We start from the raw sequence: 17,691 nt of genomic DNA on the forward strand, positions 1-17,691 counted from the left end.
AACTCTGCTTTCAAGTTTCACAACACTAGCCATCATTCAAGTTTCTATAACCTTTCTGTGTCAGGAGTCAGGCTAGCAAAGTCCCTGGAGGATTCACAAGGCCACAGAGTACACATCCCACTTAAAAGCAGACACTGTGCTACAGCCAAAATCCAGGAGGCCGCAGTGCTAACATTTTTCAGGAATGCCACCTCTAGCAGCAGTTGGATCTTTCCTACACCCATTTCCCTTTAGCTACTTCCCTTCATTTACATTCTCCCTCAAACCAAGAGGAAAGAAGCCCCAAGTTGCTACAGCAGGCGTTGCTGGTACAACCTTACCCTGTCAGATGTGAGAGAATTAAGTTCAGACAGATCACCTGAGACAACCAGCACCTATACAGCTTTAAACCTTGGTTGCTGCTGTGACTAGGTTCGTTGTTTGGGGTTTTTTCCCCTGACATACTGCATGCTTTCTACAGCCATGCTGTAGATCCAGATGATCTGAGCACTGCAACATAATGAATCATTCATTAAACAACTTCTTAACTATGTAGAATGATTTGAAGTGCAAGTATGGTCATTTCACTGATCACTGGCAATAAGATGGTGGACAGTAAGGGATGGTTTGCTTTAGGTGAAAAGTCAGTTTGGTGGAAGGAGAACCCTTTTGCAATGCAAGTTTGTGCAGTAATAGCTGGTGTTTTCAAGCATCTGCAAAAGAAAGACAGCTGTAGCATGATTCCACAAATGCACAGCTAACCTAAAGACAGCAGAGAGGAGCAGTTCTAAGCCTGAACACTCATCCATACATCTTTACTGGCTGTTAGAGCTTGTAGGAACCTAGGCAAACAAAAGCACATAAATACATACTATATATTTAATCTGCAAGTCTTTTAAGATGCACCCTACAGAAGAACTGTCTTAGCGCAGCAACAAACTTCAGATCTGTGGTGAGGGAGTCTATGCTACAGAAAAACACCAAAAGAGATCAAGTCCCTGTCTGGGCCTTTTACAGCAGAGGAATCATCTTAATGAAGCTCCTCTGTTGAAACAAGCTGAAAGGATAGAGAAGGATAAAACCACTCACTATGGTTCCAGGCTACCCTGGCATAAATTCTTTCCTGAAATTACTTCTGGTGAGTGGTTTAACGCTTCATATATGAAAGCAAAGCAGCCAGGGGCCAGAGGGAATTAATGCTATTAGCTAGACCACCACCTCCCAGCTTTAACTGTGGCCAGTCTCCAACTCTTTGAAAGAAAGCAGCTAAAATCCCTAGATACCAGCCTATGCATCAAGGGGCAAATTCCTTCTCATTTCCAAATTTTATAAATAACAAACAAATGCTGAGCTCCCTGGGGTACAGTGTGAATATGGTGACAGAAGGAAGGTTAAACACTAATTACATTCTCTGGCTTACCTAATAGAACAATTGCACAATTATTTTTTGCAATCAGAGCCAGAGAAACTTGAGGTAAGCTGATGCTGTGCTACTCTCCGCAAAACACCATCTCAGAAACCTTGGCATCTTGCAAAGGCCAGCTTGCTCCTTTCCAGTAGTCACACCAAGTGCAATCTCAAGTTAATTTGTCTTGAATGTCTAGAAACTAGTATTCACAAAGTCCTATTTCTTTACATACAGCAAAAGGTACTTTGATAATGGGAGTTTTACACACAGCTGTCAAGGCCACTTGCTTACTTAGAATGTAAAAAATACTCCTTGCTTCCGTACAATGGTCTGTTTGTAAAGGAAGATGGAAGAGCTGAGAGGTGAGTTTATTTCTAAGCATATTTGAGGTGTTCACTGTTAGTAAACAAAGTATTACCACCAAGGCATCAAGCAAAACCTCAGAATAAAAGCTTTGCCATAGACCTATATCAGCATGATTTCTGCTGGCCTGGGGCATGATCTCGGTAGCAGCATTAGAGCCAAAAACCAGGTTTGAGACCATATGAAAGTCAGATACAGATTTATGTTTTTTTCTTTTGCTTTTACAGAAAATAAGTATAGCTTAACATAAACATTAAGGTGTGTAGTTTTTCCTCCCACTTCAGAGGTCCCTGAACTCAAAGTATGCCATTCTTTTTTTTTTTTAATCTTTCCTTAACCTCAAATTCATGCTTTCTCACTATCCACACCCTTCTCTACTCATTGTTATGTGAACTTGATGACTAACAAGCAGCACACTGTAAGATGACCAAAGTTACTGATACACATCTAATGAAGAGAAGTGATGCAGAAACCCAAAGGTAATGAACAAAGTATGAGAAGCAATCACTTTTGGAAACAGTTACCACCAGACAGCAGCTAAGGAACAATGAAACACAAATTAACATTGCCTACCTGGCTATTTGAGGCCCATGAAACAATTTATACATCATTATGAAAGAGATGAAAAATCTAATAATTTGCTTTCTCAGTTGGACCAATCCATAAACACACATTTTAAAGTACCTATGCATAGCTGATAATGCTCCTTTTTACATCTTCCTCCATTCTTTGACTTCCATACCCTTAGCTATGTCTTCATAAAGGTAAGTACACTGAAATATAAGTTAACCTAGAATTATACCACAACTGCAAGGACAAAGCTGTAGCTCACCTTTCTCCACTTACCTCTCTCCTTATTGCTCATAGTTACATATGGAAAAGAATTCATAGTGAATACTGAATACCTGCCTGTACCATCAACAGGGAGAGACTAAATTGGACCTACATCCAAGTGAAGCAGACATCCAAAAGTGAGCTTAACTTTACAGTGGGCTATCTGGTTTAGGAAAGCCTCTAGAACACCAGACCAGGACACCACTCACTCTGAATGTCATCGGAACAGTGTCCTGATACAAAATACAAATACGTTGTTTCTCTTCCATGGCACCTATACAAAGCAAGAACTGCAGTCTAGGCCCACTGAGAAAACTATGTCACTATGTCATCCAGCAACATGGAAAAGGCTGCTTTATAGCCTGTGAGCATTCACAAGGGGGGAGTTTCCTGTTTCTATCAGAATGGGGGTTTTTTTCTTGTTGTATCACTACATGTTGTTATGGGACTTTTATATGTGGGAGCAGCTGCTATTACATATGAAAGTTGGTAATGCCAGAAAGTATAACAGTATCTCAAGGGTTTGTACATATCTTTGCTTAGGCCTGACTTCTTCAAAGGGAGTAAGTGGTAAAAGAAGCTTGAATTAGGCTATTGTTTAGTTTAGAAAAAGGCTGGAAGAAGATAAAAATTTCTATCGCAAAAAACATGCTCCAAAGAGTTTCCTTTTATCATAACATTGTGGAAGAAACAAATAATAAAGGTTCACATTTATTTAAAGGTGATGCCTTTTAACATTTGACTGTTAGTGAGATGTCCCTAGCAGTTATTCAAGTCCTGAGATAAGTCGCTCAGGGAAAAGGCAGAACCTCTTCTGTTCTTGGAGGCTATTCACAGAGAAAGGTCCAGGGTGGTTTAAGCACATCAGGCCCTGCCCTTGGGTCAGAGCTGGACTCTAAACTCTTATCTTTTTCATGATGGAAAAAGTAATGTCATAACCTCAAGGCATGAGATTATTGTGGCTAGCAGCAAGTATGTACATGTATCACATGACTAAAAATAATTTTACAGACTAATTTTTGTCAGTGACCCTTTATCCATGCTAGGAACTATGTTTGGATAGTGCAACAAAAATACTTACCCCGCTCCTGCACTGCTGAAACATGATACAACACTAAGTACAGATTAGCCCTTAAATTTCTCTGAGGAAACTTCACTAGTCTTCTAAAAGCAATACAAATATGCAAAGACATGTTGCAGGAACCTATCTCAAACTGTCTCTGGGTTCTTGGTGGCACTTATCCATCCCTAGCAAGTCTTTATACAGTAGACAATATAATGATACTACACAGTCAATTCCTTTGCAAATTATTTCCAAACCTCCCATGAAACTATTGTGGCAGTGTGGAAATCTGCAACAGAATTGCCAGTGCAGTGAATGGCAATGAACGATTCATAACATGAAGCTGTATGACTTATCCAGGTGAGGAGACAACCCAGTGGGAGAAGGACCAGAGCTGTAGCAATGATTCTCCCAGCAAACTGGGGAGAAGGCCCAATTCTCCTTAAATCTACTTCTTCCTGCTTTGGAGCCTGACACAACATTAATTTCCAGCCATACTTTCCAAGGGAGCAGTGTTACTAAATGAACAGGAGGAAAGTGACAGAGCACTGTCTAGGGAAGGCCGGCACAGTGCCAGTATGCTCAGAGAGCCACATCAGCAAGCTGAGGAATGTATTTTCAGATTTCTCCTTCAGAAATCTAAGCTATTTTAGGAGCATTTTCTTAGTCCTATGCAAGTTCTGCCTACCAGGTAAGGGGCTACCTTTAAGTGGCAGCAGACTGTTTGTATGTGTACGTACTAACACTCCTTAGACCACACAGACAGGCCTCTCTGGAGAACACATAAAACACATGCATGTGCCTGATAACGTTTATCATTTGCAAAGCACTAGAGAGGTTTCCTGAGGTGCCCTGTCCCACAAGGACTGGGAATGCCGATCCTTCTAAGGGTCAAGAGACGCCTCGAGGGGCAGAGGGGTGGGCCTGTTCACCCGGACTGCCGCTCCTCAGGTGAGGCGGCGCGGCCTACCGAGCAGCTCTGCCACAGCTCGCCCCGCGGAGCTGACGCTGCTCCAGCCAACGGCTCCGTGCCGAGGCGATGTCCGCTGCCGCACAGCTTGATCCCGGGTGCTCCGCCTGCAGGGGAGGTGTCCGTCCTGCCCGCAGCCAAGATGGCGGCCTGGGGCGTGTTTCGGAATGCGGGCGGGGCGGGCGATGTGGCGAGGTCCAGCCCCCTCCACTGCCCGGCTGCGTGCGCGGCATTGGCCGGCCACCACCCGCCGTGGTCCGGGTACGCAGTGGGGAGAGGCCGCATTGGCGCGGGAGGAGGCAGAGGGCGCGGTAGGTGGGGGCGCGGGGCAGCCGCTTTCACCCGGGAGCGGCCGGCGGGGGAGCGCAGGGCTTCTCGTGCCCCGCGAGGGACGGGAAAGGCCGCGGCTGGCGCCTCTGCCTGGACAGTTGCTAGTCTGTGGGAGCCGCCGCTGCTTGGGCCTGCCGGGCTCCAGGGCAGGCTGTGGAGCCTGAGGGTGGGGGGAGCAGGGCAGCGGCGGCGGCTGTCACCGCAGGGTCGGGGCCCGGGCGTGCCGCGGGCGGCTGTCCTCCCCGCGGCAGGAGGGTAAGCTGCGTTACCAGCGCCGCCTCTCCCCGCTCCCTCAGGGCTACGGCGTCCCTTCTTAGCAGCTCTGATGCTTCCTCCTCGCTGGTTCCCTGCAAACGAGAAATTGCCACCAAAATTACAGACCAATCTTTTCTGCCTTAGGGATGATAATGTCAGAGACGAAAGCAGTGCGACTTGCCGCCGTGTAATTCTCGAAGTCGTCTGTGGGCTTTTCGTACGGATTTGTTTTTTCCTTCTTCCACCAAAGGCCTGAAGCTATGTTTGTACTTTCAGAGATTAAAACCGAAGCAGTGCTGGCGAAGAACGGACATGCTTGACACTTGTCTGCGGTTACTTGGGTTGTGCTACATTGCTTACCCGAAAAGGAGGGACTGAGACCCTGTTATTGTCATCCTTGACTTCTCGGATTATGATATAACTGTAATAATAAAGCAAGAACTGCGGGAAGAGCATCTGGGAACTGAGCATGGTAGGATCTTGAGCAAAAGTAGCTGGTATCGATGAAAAGAGGAAGGGAAGGAATGGCATCCCGAGAGAGGCTGTATGAGCTTTGGATGCTTTACTGCAGTAAGGTAAATACTGGGGGTGTGTGGGGTGTATGTGTGCTATTCGTGTGGCTTTTTCTTCATTTGTTTGAAAGTGAGGTATTTAAAATGTATCTCTAACACCTTTTAACACACTTTTTTCCGCTGATGTTGCATAATCTTGTCTAGCTTCTGTAAGGATGTAACTGCACTTCTTCGACTGTTTACAACCTCATCTCCTGCTTTTCTGTTCAGGTTGGGTTTTTTGTGTAAAGTGTGAATTGCGGTGTTCCTGGTTCAGTTTAAGCAGTTACTGAATCTATATCTTTTAACTATGTGAATGCATATGTTTACACGATTCTCTGTTTTGTAGGGCCGTGGCCTAAAGATGTATTTATTTAATTAACTCTTGTCTAGTATTTAGCTTTATACAAACTGTTTTCTGTGCAGCTGCAGTTTCATATAAATGATATTAGCAAAAGTCTTCCCAAAGAGCACATGTTACTCCCGGGTCTCCCTTTGATGACTATTGCCATAACAGCTAAGTACTCCATTAATAATAATGAATTTCCTTCACCTGTCAGGAGTGTTATTAAAATACTGCCCTGTCTCCATTTGCATTTTACAGTGTAAAACAAATCACGTTTAAAATGCAGATCGTAATTGCTACTGGACATTCTGTGTGCACAAATTTGATTGTACGTTATCTAAATAGATATCTGTAAAATAAAGAACATACAAAAAAATAACTGCAAAGGCAGGGGAAAGAACTAGTCTAGTGCCACACAGGAATGCAGTGGCAAGGATAGCTTTTGGAGGACTTAGTCTCTATTATTGTTTTACCTTTTTTCTTTACAGTCTTATGCTTCATATGTGTCAGTTCTTTTAACTTTTCAAACCAGTAGGACGCTAAAGGTAGAACAGACATTCTCTTTTTCTTCTTCCCCGTTCATTTCTAAAGAAGGCAAGATCATAGAGTGTGTTATTTTAAGTACAGAAGAGCTTAGCAATGCACGTGCACAAAGCACAGATTGTCCAAAGCAGTCTTAATTGTAGCTTTTCTTAATTTGTGTGTGTGAGTTTGCAACTCTAATTCTCTGTATGTAGTTAAAAATAAAACTAGTGCAAACATAACAATATGGTGTGACTTCTTAGTGCTACCCACGTGGGTGATCTGTTGGATTGAAACATATTTACATAGACCTTTGCCTTTTAAACTAATGTGGTAATGCCAATGGCAGTAGGAAACTAGCACTGGAGGAGATGGATGTTTTGCCAGTGAGCTCATCTGTGTGAGAACAACAAAGACACTTGGAAGAGACTTGGAAGAATCCAAGCTTTCCTCAGCTTTGGGAGACACAGGACTGCAGAGATGAGCCAAGCTCTGAATTTCTTTGCCTGGCTGGACTTTTATCTCTTTCCTCCCTGGTTCTCTGTATGGTTCTTTTGTCTGTCTTATACCTTCTCCACCTTCAATTGAACCTTTCATTCAGATTGTGTGCTTTTCACCTCCACCTTGTCCTCAAGCTAGCCTGAAGTTTGGATAAATAAAGGAGTACCTGTTAAATTGTGTGCTTTACATCACTTTGAGGATGTTCAGTGTCTTTGGAATGATGTGTACACAATTTAGTCGGGTGGTAGAGGATGGACTATTAAAAACAAATACTCTTTTTATATCTTTAGCCTCCATGAGCTATTGGTGACTTTATTGGCCTTTTCTCTCCCAGACATTAAGGACATGATTAGGTGGATTCATATGTTGATAAGAACTTGTTCTTAAGTAGTAAAAAAATATTTAAAAACCAATAAAAACCACCTAGAGTAGCTCCAAAAAATAATCTTCACTTTTTGAAAAGTACTATGCACAAAAGTGTTTTTCCTCTCTCTTTTTCCTGATAACTAATCCTACTTGAGGCAGGCATCCAGTTTTAACAGTATTTCTTCTTAGATCAAGTTTGGTGAAGTTAAGAGCAGGTGAGTAAGTTAGATGTTAGGATGTAAATTAGACTGTTTAATCATGTATTGGAAACATCTGTGTGCTGTACTTTGTTGTCCTTGGAGCATCTAGCACAGTGGGAAGGTGTAGCAATAAATAGTCACTAGTGGCAGGATATAGTGGTTTAGGGAGAATTTTTTTTTTTTTGGTCTAATGCCTCAGATTGCTGCTAATAAGTGGCCAAGTTTGTCATGCCTTTTTTAGATAAAGAAATCCTTCATGATAGTAGGTTAAATATAGCACCCTGTGTTACAGCAGTAAGACTTTTCACAGCTTTTAAGTGACGATAATGCTGTGCTATCATCTCACCATCTATCCTGGGTCACAACTCGAGTTCTTTGTGATCACTTGATGTCTCTGTCAGTGTCAGTTGCAACAATTACTTTTGCGCAAAGTAACATCAGGAAGGCATTTCGTTATTTTTATGACAGACAGCAGCATGTAAGGAGGATCTCCACAAAGGTGGTCTTTGGATGACGCTATGTATAAGGTAGTTTTGGAGGTTTTTTTCTTACTTTTAAGATTATATTTAAGTGTCTGCAAAAGTTCGTTATTAGTTGGAATTCAGTTGGTTTTATCTGGCAGTTTCCAGTCTAAGGTTGAGGTTTGGATTTTTTTTCCTACTTCTGTTCTGCTAAAAGCTATCCTGTGGAACAGTATCTACAAAGCTGCAGATTACAGTCTACTGTTTAAGATACTCAATGAAAGTAGTAGCCACATAGAATTTATAATGCTTCTAATGCTGCATGGAAAGAGTTTAAAAAGTCATTATATTTAGTGAAGCTTAGATTTAATCACTGGGGTTGTAGCACAGCATTGTATTATTAATATCCTGAGCTGTTCTTGCCTTGAGTTTTTTTGTTGTGTGTTTGTTGTGTTTGGTTTCTTTTTTCTCCTTAAATAATGATGCCAGACTTTCTGCAAAGAAAGCATGATTAACAATGCAACTTGCTGGCATGTTTTTTGATGATTTTCAGTTCAAAATGATTTTGATTTGGTGATTTTTTTTGTCTGAGTCTCTGCTTATGTACAGTGCTGTATTCATTTGAGTATTGACATTAACATCAGCTCCTGTCCTCTCATTCAAATGTAGGAATGTGTGCATTTCAAGGTAATAGAATTATATGTAGAATAGGTAACACAGGTCTTTTCTATACAAGTCACCAGGAAAAAATTTCTCCACTAGGCTAGCTAGGCAATGGTAGTATCAAGTATATTGATTGTCAGTTTCAAGTCTTCAGTAACCTACACAGGAGGAAACACTTTGTATCTAAAGTGCATAGGCAGCAAATACCTGCAGATGCTTTACTAATGTATGCTTATAATGTAACGCTGTATGCTTATACAGCAAGAGAGGAGCTCTGTTAGGTGAACTGGTCTGGGAAAAGGACATGCTTTCACGCGTGTCTGACCTTTTCATGTTCATGTGACTGAGGTAATTTCTACCAGTTTTGACTTGTAGCCTTAGAAGAGCATAGCTGTAATAATACTACTATTGTAATATTAGTTGATTAACCTTTTATTACATGTTAATTATGTATCAGTATATGCAATTATTTCACATTTTACAATCATGTGAGGTGTCACATCCTTTGCTGTGATGAGAGCAACAATCTTCTGTATAAGCTGTCAACCTAATTGTGTTTTCTTATGTTGTGCTGACTTTCTCATTTGTTTCTACAAAATCTCATTGTATTGAGATAAATACGTTGCAGTTTTTTCTGTGGTAGTGTGAGATATGTCTATTTTAAATACCTTCTTATACAATATCGTAGCATACAAAGCGATGTGGTACTTCTTTAATAGGAGAGCGTTTTCTAGTACTAGATCAAAAGCTGGACAGAAAAGAAAATAAACCCTGAACAGTGTCCTGAAGTGGTTAAAGTGCTATTGCTTTGATTTACGTTTTCCTCATCTGAGAACATTATAGGCAGCCTTACAGGAATCACAAAAAGACTTAAGTGAGAAAATAAGTGGTCTTAGGAGAAATCATTACTTCTATATTAGTCAGAAGCAGGCCACTGGGCAGTGTGAAGTGCTAATAAGTGTGGTATGCTAGCAGGGCTAGCTTTTCTGTAGTTACATGCCATCTCTAATTGGAAGACAATTGCAATGCAAATACTTAGAAGCTAAAGCTTTAATATATTAATATATGCATTTAATTGTCATGAGACATTCACAGGTAATTTAATGGCCATACTGTGAGAAGAGTCTGTGAAAGAGAATAGATTTCATTCATACCCTGTTTTTGTGTCTCAGTGTGTACTATAAAGAACTGAGATAAATTTGACCTTGAATTGTGAGAATAAATTAATCAACATTTGGATCCTTCCAAGGATGTGAACCTTCATGGGAGTTCTGTTAGCATCAGCCACATTGTGTTGAGCCAAAGCTAACATAAAAATTAGGATGATTAGGTAGTCAAAAAAGTTGGTTTGGAGCAATAACTTTCCATTTTTCTCTGTGTGGTGTTATGGTCCTGCTAAGCTGAATGTCAATGACAAAACGGGTCCTGCTATATTGTCAGCATCTTGTCACTGCTGTTTTACAAAGTACTGCCTCCCAGATGTGTTTTATAGAGTCCCTCAGACACCTGCATAAAAAATTGGGACATTTAATATGATTTTCAGCAAGTGACAGCAAATATATACCTTCCAGAGGAGTATTATGAAATTCCAAGGGATAGTTCATCAGTTGTAAATAACAGGAGTTTTTCTTGTATGAGATTTTTAACCTGTCCCTGTATAAAATTGGAGAGTATTTGTAAATAAACTAAAAAAAAAAAAAAAAAAAAAATCAGATGACCTTTTAGATATGACTGTTGCAGGACTGTATAAAGCAGTATGGCTGAACTGAATTTGTTCACCAAAGTAGCGATGCAGTTGTGTTTCTCAGCTAAATGGGATTTTAGCAAAATTATGCTTAGTTGTAGTGAGTCTCGTCTAACTGAACAAGAATATAGTCTTTGACGTTAAACTGTAAGCCACATGTGAAAAACTGACCTTTGCATGCCATATATGATCTCATCCTGACTTAGGCTTCACTTGTCTTCCTCCTTGTGCAATTGCTGATTTGTCAGTGATTCATATCACATCACTATATATCGCCTTTGTTATATTAGAGAAAGAAGTATTCGGCTCCCAGCTAGATGAATGCTTGAGCAAACCAAATGTTCAGTAAAACTAGTTTTTCATAAGTCACTCATGTAAACTTATGCCTCTCCTAAAATTAGTGAGTTAAGATTTATTAACAATTGCTGTGTAAAATGTCTTTTTTAAAGATTGTTTTAAGTAAATCTGTACATTCTGAGAGAGTGTAATTTGTAAATGGGCATGCCACAGGTTACTTGTGGCCATGTGTGTTTAGTGAAAATATCTTTGTTGTGTCTTTATGAACTAAGAATGGATATAGATAAACAAGAACAATTGGTCTTCAATTCTGAATCTACCGTCTGCTATTTAAAGAGATCTTACAGTCCAACAGCTAGCATAATTTATTTTATTCATATAAATAACTGACCTGTGTACATGAGACATTAGCCTCTTAACTTGTAGCAGCCATTACCTTTCTTAATTATGGGCCAGGTCAACCTTGTGCTCATGGTTCATACACAGAATAGGGACTCTGCCACAGAGAATGCAGACTTCAGCTTGAAATGAGGCAGCAGAGAAATCTAAAAAGACATGTAAGAAGATGTAACACTGCGAACTATGGATAAATTATTTTTTATCCTTACCATTCTATAACATATTTGGCAATACATACATGCAACTGCTGTTTTTAGATAAAGAAGTGTCTGATACTTGTCCACACTTTTGCTGTAACATTCAGGGTTTTACGGGTGTCCAGCATGAGGCTGAAATTCCCATTTGTCCACAGGTTTGTGGATTAGTGCTTTGCAGAATTAATGAGAAACATCCAGTTCTGAATATACCAACAACTGTTTTTCAGATCAAACTTTTACTGAAAGAATCAAATGTCTCTTAAATTGAATGATTTATCACAAAGATAGAAACAGGCTTCTGATTCTGTTTGTTGATGTGGTAATATCAGAGTGAGTTTAACAAAGACTGCACTGTTATATGGCATCAGACTTATGGCACTTTTAACTTGGTCATCTTGTTCAGATCTGGGGATAGTCTGTATCCTGATAAAAGGATATTGCAAAACCAGTTGAAATACGTAGTATGTTTTTTCTGTAATATGGAAATGAGAGAAAGGCTTACCAACTGTCTGCTGAACAGCATTGCAGCCTAATGCCTGAATCCAAGAGTTGTCAATTAGATACTGTTAAAATATTCACAGGCTTCAGAAAGGTTAAATGGCTGCCACAGTAGAGAGAAGCTTTTTAATTACTGATCTTTTCTTGATGAAAGATACACATAAGAAGGAAAAAAACCTCTCATAACATGCATATCTCAACACTACAGAGAAGCATCTTATTTTTTTTTAAAACAAAAGTCATTTGTTCAGGTAACTTTCCCAGTTTATCTTCTAGTAAATGGGAGGCTACAGTAGAGGAGGATGGGAGACACAACGGGGAAACACCAAGAAATGAAAACTATACTTGGTAATTCTCATCATCAATACTATTTTGACATCTTACTAAGACTCCTCCATGCATGTCAGAAACATCTATAAAAAGCAAAGTGAAAATGAAGCAGTTTGATGCCTTAAATAATATACCAAGATTATTCTTCTAATGTTAGTAATAATCTTGGGAATAATATTGTACCTTCATGTGGTTTGCTGCCAGTTTTTGCTTGGAATGTGGAATGAGAATCTGGGAAATGCAAAGAAGTTTTAAAAGTTACTGAAACTTCTTACTCTAAAAGCATCATGCAAAAAGGGAAAATGCTTGGCTTCTGTGGAAGAGTGATGGGAAATGTTAGCCAACAACATGTGGGATGTCAGCCTAGAGTTTCCAGTGATGTAATCCTCGTAGGTTTTGTCAAAATGGTCTATGAAAATGGTTGTGGTAGATGCAGGCTGCTTATAAGTCACACTACCAACTCTGTCAATAAGTGTTTGGCTAGTGCACTCAACTGTATTCAACTTGGAATTAATTTACCTGTGCTTTTGCTGAATTTTAAACTAGCTGGTATGAGCAGTTTTCTTGATCAATGGCTGAAGTTTCATGGGAACGGTAGGCTAAATGTTTTAACATGTTCTGAGAAACAAGAAGGGAGAAGGGTTTTTTTTTATGTTCCTGATCTTTTTTTTTTTTTTTTTTTAAATAACGGTTTTGGATAGATCAGTAGTGCTTCTGTGCTTTGAAGGACAAACTTGGAACTTGGGAGAGAAAATACTGTGATGAGAAGGATCATCCTTTATCTTTGTTATGTGTAGTAACCTAAACTACAAAAAAGTCTCAAAAATTGCAGTGAGTGTGGTCACTTAGTTATGATGGAATACAATTTTTTTCTCCACAGGACCCTGTATCATTCAGGTACTGCATGGTTATAGCTCTTGGGAATAAAGCAGGGTACACAAAAAAAGGGTGTTATTTGCAGAAATCTGACCTTATTATTTTCCTGTGCTAATCATTGAAAAACTGTACCAGCAGAAATACATTGGATGCCAAACAGCAGCTCCACAAGTAATACAAATTCTGCTATGCCCTAGTTTTCAAGTATAACTTTTTGGGGGTACTTTTGAGAAGTGGTTTTGGTTGTTTGAGTTTTTTTTTTATACTTACACCGGTGTCATTTATACTTACACAGCTTTACTGGTGAGGTTGAAAAGACAAAACCAAACAGTTAAAGCTGGCTTTGTGTGTGTTGTTGCTTAAACTAGCTCATTTCTCATGTAAAACAATGGCATAACTATGAATTTCAAAGCAATAAGATGTTTAACTAACTCTAAACATTTCCTAAGCTACAGTTTAATTTTTCATTAAATTTAGGCTTATCTTAACATTGTAATCTTTTAACATCATGTTATTTTAGTTGCTTTTGAATTATTTACAATGCTTCTTGTTCCCCTAGGCGTCAAATGCAACCTCCAGCTTTTACTACTGTTGTTATGTCAACTTTGATGCAAAAAGTGAATTTTAACAGAATGTAATGTGTCACAATATGGTAAACTTCTGGTGAGTGCACTGTGCAGTGGACTCTAGAAGACTGAAATACTGTGTGCCAGCTTCTATATGGAACTTGCCTAGTGGTACTTTCTAGCAAATGTGAAGAAGTTAACGTCTGAGTTCCCATTAAGTAGATTTATCCTATGGATGGCATTAGTCACATGCCAGTTCCAAGCTACAAAGCTGTAATTGTATTGTAATTCAAAAACAAGAACAAAAAAGAGCAAGTGAAACAAAAGTAGAAGCTTTACTTCCATTTTAATCAGAAAATGGTTTAATTTTGTTTTTCCAGTTTTGTTGGGGATCTGAAGTAGAGAGGAAATCAAATAACAGCTCTCTCTTCTGTAACCTAAGGCATTACTGGAAAATTAGAATTTTTTTTGTTTTGCAAAAAACAAAAAATATTTTAATTTTTAGTTTCAATATTTGTAAGCTAAATTTTGTCCTGATTGACAGCTATAGATTTGTTCTGGTATAAATCTCTATGCTAAATGGAATATTTTGACTTGTCCAAAAATAGTTGTTTCCATCATTATTCACTGCAATTCCGTGTAAAAACCAAAACACCGGCCATCACTCCTCCCATGTTCTTTTAGATCTAGAAATGGAATAGAATGCCTGTGTGAATTATGAAAAGGGGGATTTTTAATTATTTGCCAGAAGCATTTCTTCTTTTGGATCAAGAGCTGATTCAAAAATTAATGCTGTGGTTAAAATGAGAAGTTGTGCCCAAAGGTGGTTCGTTCCCTTGATAATTAAAATTGATTTATTGAATTTATCAAGTAAGTTTAGCCAGTTTAGAGTGGTTTATCATGAAGTCTTCTATTAATTGTAGTTGTAGGATTGCTACCACAACGAAGCTCTTTTCAGGATTTATTTTGTCATTTTACAGATTTGAAAGGCTTACAAAAAGCATAAGCACTTTGACATACTTCAGAATCTAGGCTGCTAGGAAATCTTGTACGGAAAATGTTGCCTTGTGTCTGAAAACATGAAGAGGAAAAAGCTCCCTTAAAATAAAGCTCCTAATCCCCTAATGAATAGTTAGTTTCAAACAGTGTTGAGATTCTGCATTATACAGGCTACTTGAATTAGTTTCAAGACTTAACTCTACAGTGATCTAAAGGCAATATTTCATGTTTCATTTGCTAATGTTACTTTTTTGCAGGTCTGATTCAGCCTCAACACCAGGCATTGTTTGTGTTTTAAATATAATGCTTGGGGATGTGGGATTAGTTGCCATAATACCAGTGCAATTTGATGGTAGTGCTTCTAAGCTAAAATCCACTTTGAAGGCGGACCGCTACTCACAGCAGTCAGACCAGACTGTCTTATTTCATGACTGCACGTAAAATTTAACGACTTCAAACAACTGTCTTGTCAAACAAGTAGGACTTGTCTGACAGTCAGACTCTGAACTGCCCTGCAGGGAATTTTTGCCTTTAGAACATGGAATGTGGCATTGCAAATAGCCTCGGGGAGGGCCCAGCTTTTGTTTTTAGCAGCTAATACTTCCTGAATGTAGCTGTAAAAATTGTATTGAGCTTTGCCCTTCCAGTTGTCTGTTTGCCTGAAGCCCTAGCAGGAAAGGAAATTATTGTTAAATCTAAAAGCAACCCATATATAAATAATTTAATAGTGTCTATTTGAAACCCTGGGTAAATGTGCCTATATTCCATTGACACAAGTCTGAAGACTTTCAGTCGAAGGACTCCAATGCCAGTTTTGTGTAAAATGTTTTCATTTAAGTTAGAGTGAGCTGGAAGAGTCCAGTGCTACTTGTCTCATTATGAATTTTGAAAAGTGGTTTTTCCGGTGCAGAAAATTCTTGTTGACTTCCTTGCATATGGAAATTAGTTACTGGGAAAAGAAGACTAGATTAGCACATTTCTTTGTTATTTGTTTCATCAGTCTTCATAAAGAGAAGATTAGTTTCTAAATAATTTAGTATATCAAAGATGAACTAGTCCCACAGTCGTGTAGATTTTGGTTATAGTTTCTTTTCACTTCATTGCCTTAGAGAATGTCATATCAGTCAGAAGGACATTCGATAGGACATTGTCTCTGCTATTTCCTTTGTTTCGTTGTTGTTGAACGCTGAAGCTCTTGTTAGCATTGAGAGCTCATCTGCAGTTAAAAGATGGCCTTGTTAGAATTTATATATTGCAACTATAAAAGTGTTAGACTTCATGGGAAACTTGCTAATTCTTTGGCGATGTTTAGCCACAGTGTTGCTACGTGCACTATAGACTAGCAAACTGGTTTTACTTAGCATTTAAGGGCATGTTTTGGGTGTGTTTTTGGTACCTGTTAGAAAAACTGTATTGCTCAGGCCTGTCACACTTTCTATAGCTCTAAAGAGCTGTAACAACTACTTCTGTGACGAGAGTATCTTACAGAAATGGAGACCTAAAGGGTGATGTGATGTTTTGCTGGGATGCTTTTTGTAGGTGATTATGAAAGTGAAGAAGGAAGTATTTTTACTTGGAGGTGCTCTGAACTGCATTTGATTTAATAGGCTTAAAATACTTATTGTTTATTTCATTACTGCAGGTGAGTGATTGTTGCTATAGCACTTTCACAAATCTTCATTACAATATATTGAGCTCAGAAGTTTAAGCTTAGGCTCTGTTGACTTGTGACTATCAACAAAAGGAGTTTAAACTTTTTTTTACCCTTTAAAAAAAAAAATCATCCTTACAATGACACCTTTAGGATAGACTTATTAAAACTCAGGTTTAAGTTTATCACTATGAAGAGAAATGGCTAATTTAAGTTGAATTTTGACTTCTTGGAAATTCAAGCTGTGGAGAAATTATCTTCCAGAAGTTTTAAGGCATGCAGTTTCTATAAGTTAATTATTATTTGAATAAGGTACAGAAATTTGTCTTGCACAAAAGCTGCTCAAGTTTCAGGTAAATAAATTAAATGGTTAGGCTTGTGACTTAGAAAGCTTGCAAGGCTTTGAAAATCAAAGTTTTCTTATCTTCTGGTGGTTAGAAAGTTGTAACTGGTGAAAGGTGTTCTACTGTATACAGCTTCTTTCTGCTTTTACTCCTGTTGTACAAGTAAAAATTTCCGTCTGCATTTCTTGCTGATCTTATGAGGCATGTCTGCAGACTGTATGTGGAGGGGCTAGGAAAGAACACCAATGGGTATAAAATTGGTTTATCACAGTTTGTCCTGGCAGTGTATTATCAGAATTCATGTTGCTTTGTAAGCTGTGCTTTAGAAGCAGGATGCATCTTCAACCAACATCACTGAAAATATTTTGAAGCTATTGTTTGACAGAGCCTCCAGATATCTGTCTGTAGAATGACAACAAATGAGTGGTGGTGAAAGCAGGGAATAAGATAATATATTCCACAGGTTTCACTGCTTTTACTATTAATAAAACTTCTGAGTATTTTAAGATGCTTTGTTATGATCTGGCTAAGTTGCACTGCTTCCTTAGGAGAACTGCAGATACAATGGAGTAGATAATTTATACTGCATGAATTGGAGCCGAGGTTGCAGTTAAGTGACTTACAGCTCTCGGTAGCAAGACAAATCTCAAGTAGTTCCATTCCCAAAGGATGCAGTGTTCTGATACATGGTAACAGATATTTGTTAGATTGCAACATGTACTGGCTTGGAAAGTTGATCTGGCATTGAGGAACACAAATGTATTCGTGTTAAAATTAGGTCAATTGGTGTTCTGCTGTTGATGTGGTTTACCACTTCTGTGATGAGAAAATAGAGGATTTTTTTTTCCTCCCAAACCATCATGCTTCTGTTACGGGAAAATGAAAGATGCATTTGAAACATGTAGGCTAGCCTTCAGAAAGATAGGTGTTTAACTGTATTCTAGGAATGGACATTTTTGTGTACTTTGCCATGGGTAA

At 39.0% G+C, this 17,691-nt stretch overlaps 1 protein-coding gene across 12 annotated transcripts in view; it reads left to right on the forward strand.

Annotated features, from left to right (window-relative positions):
• Window positions 1–4,515: 4,515 nt before the first annotated feature.
• NBEAL1 (neurobeachin like 1) overlaps window positions 4,516–17,691 on the forward strand; it is a 94,295-nt gene continuing 81,119 nt past the window's right edge. For 6 of the 12 annotated variants that reach the window (XM_062004553.1, XM_062004564.1, XM_062004559.1 and 3 more), the window contains exons 1-2: window positions 4,845–4,928; window positions 5,479–5,777. In XM_062004553.1, the coding sequence (XP_061860537.1) occupies window positions 5,706–5,777 (72 nt within the window). In that variant the 5' untranslated portion in view covers window positions 4,845–4,928; window positions 5,479–5,705. Of the gene's footprint in view, window positions 4,599–4,840; window positions 4,929–5,346; window positions 5,778–13,712; window positions 13,817–17,691 lie in introns of those variants that run through there. The other 6 variants (XM_062004557.1, XM_062004554.1, XM_062004558.1 and 3 more) reach the window with 6 other exon arrangements.

This window comes from Colius striatus, chromosome 11 (assembly GCF_028858725.1).
Source record: "Colius striatus isolate bColStr4 chromosome 11, bColStr4.1.hap1, whole genome shotgun sequence".
Classification (NCBI taxonomy): domain Eukaryota; kingdom Metazoa; phylum Chordata; class Aves; order Coliiformes; family Coliidae; genus Colius; species Colius striatus.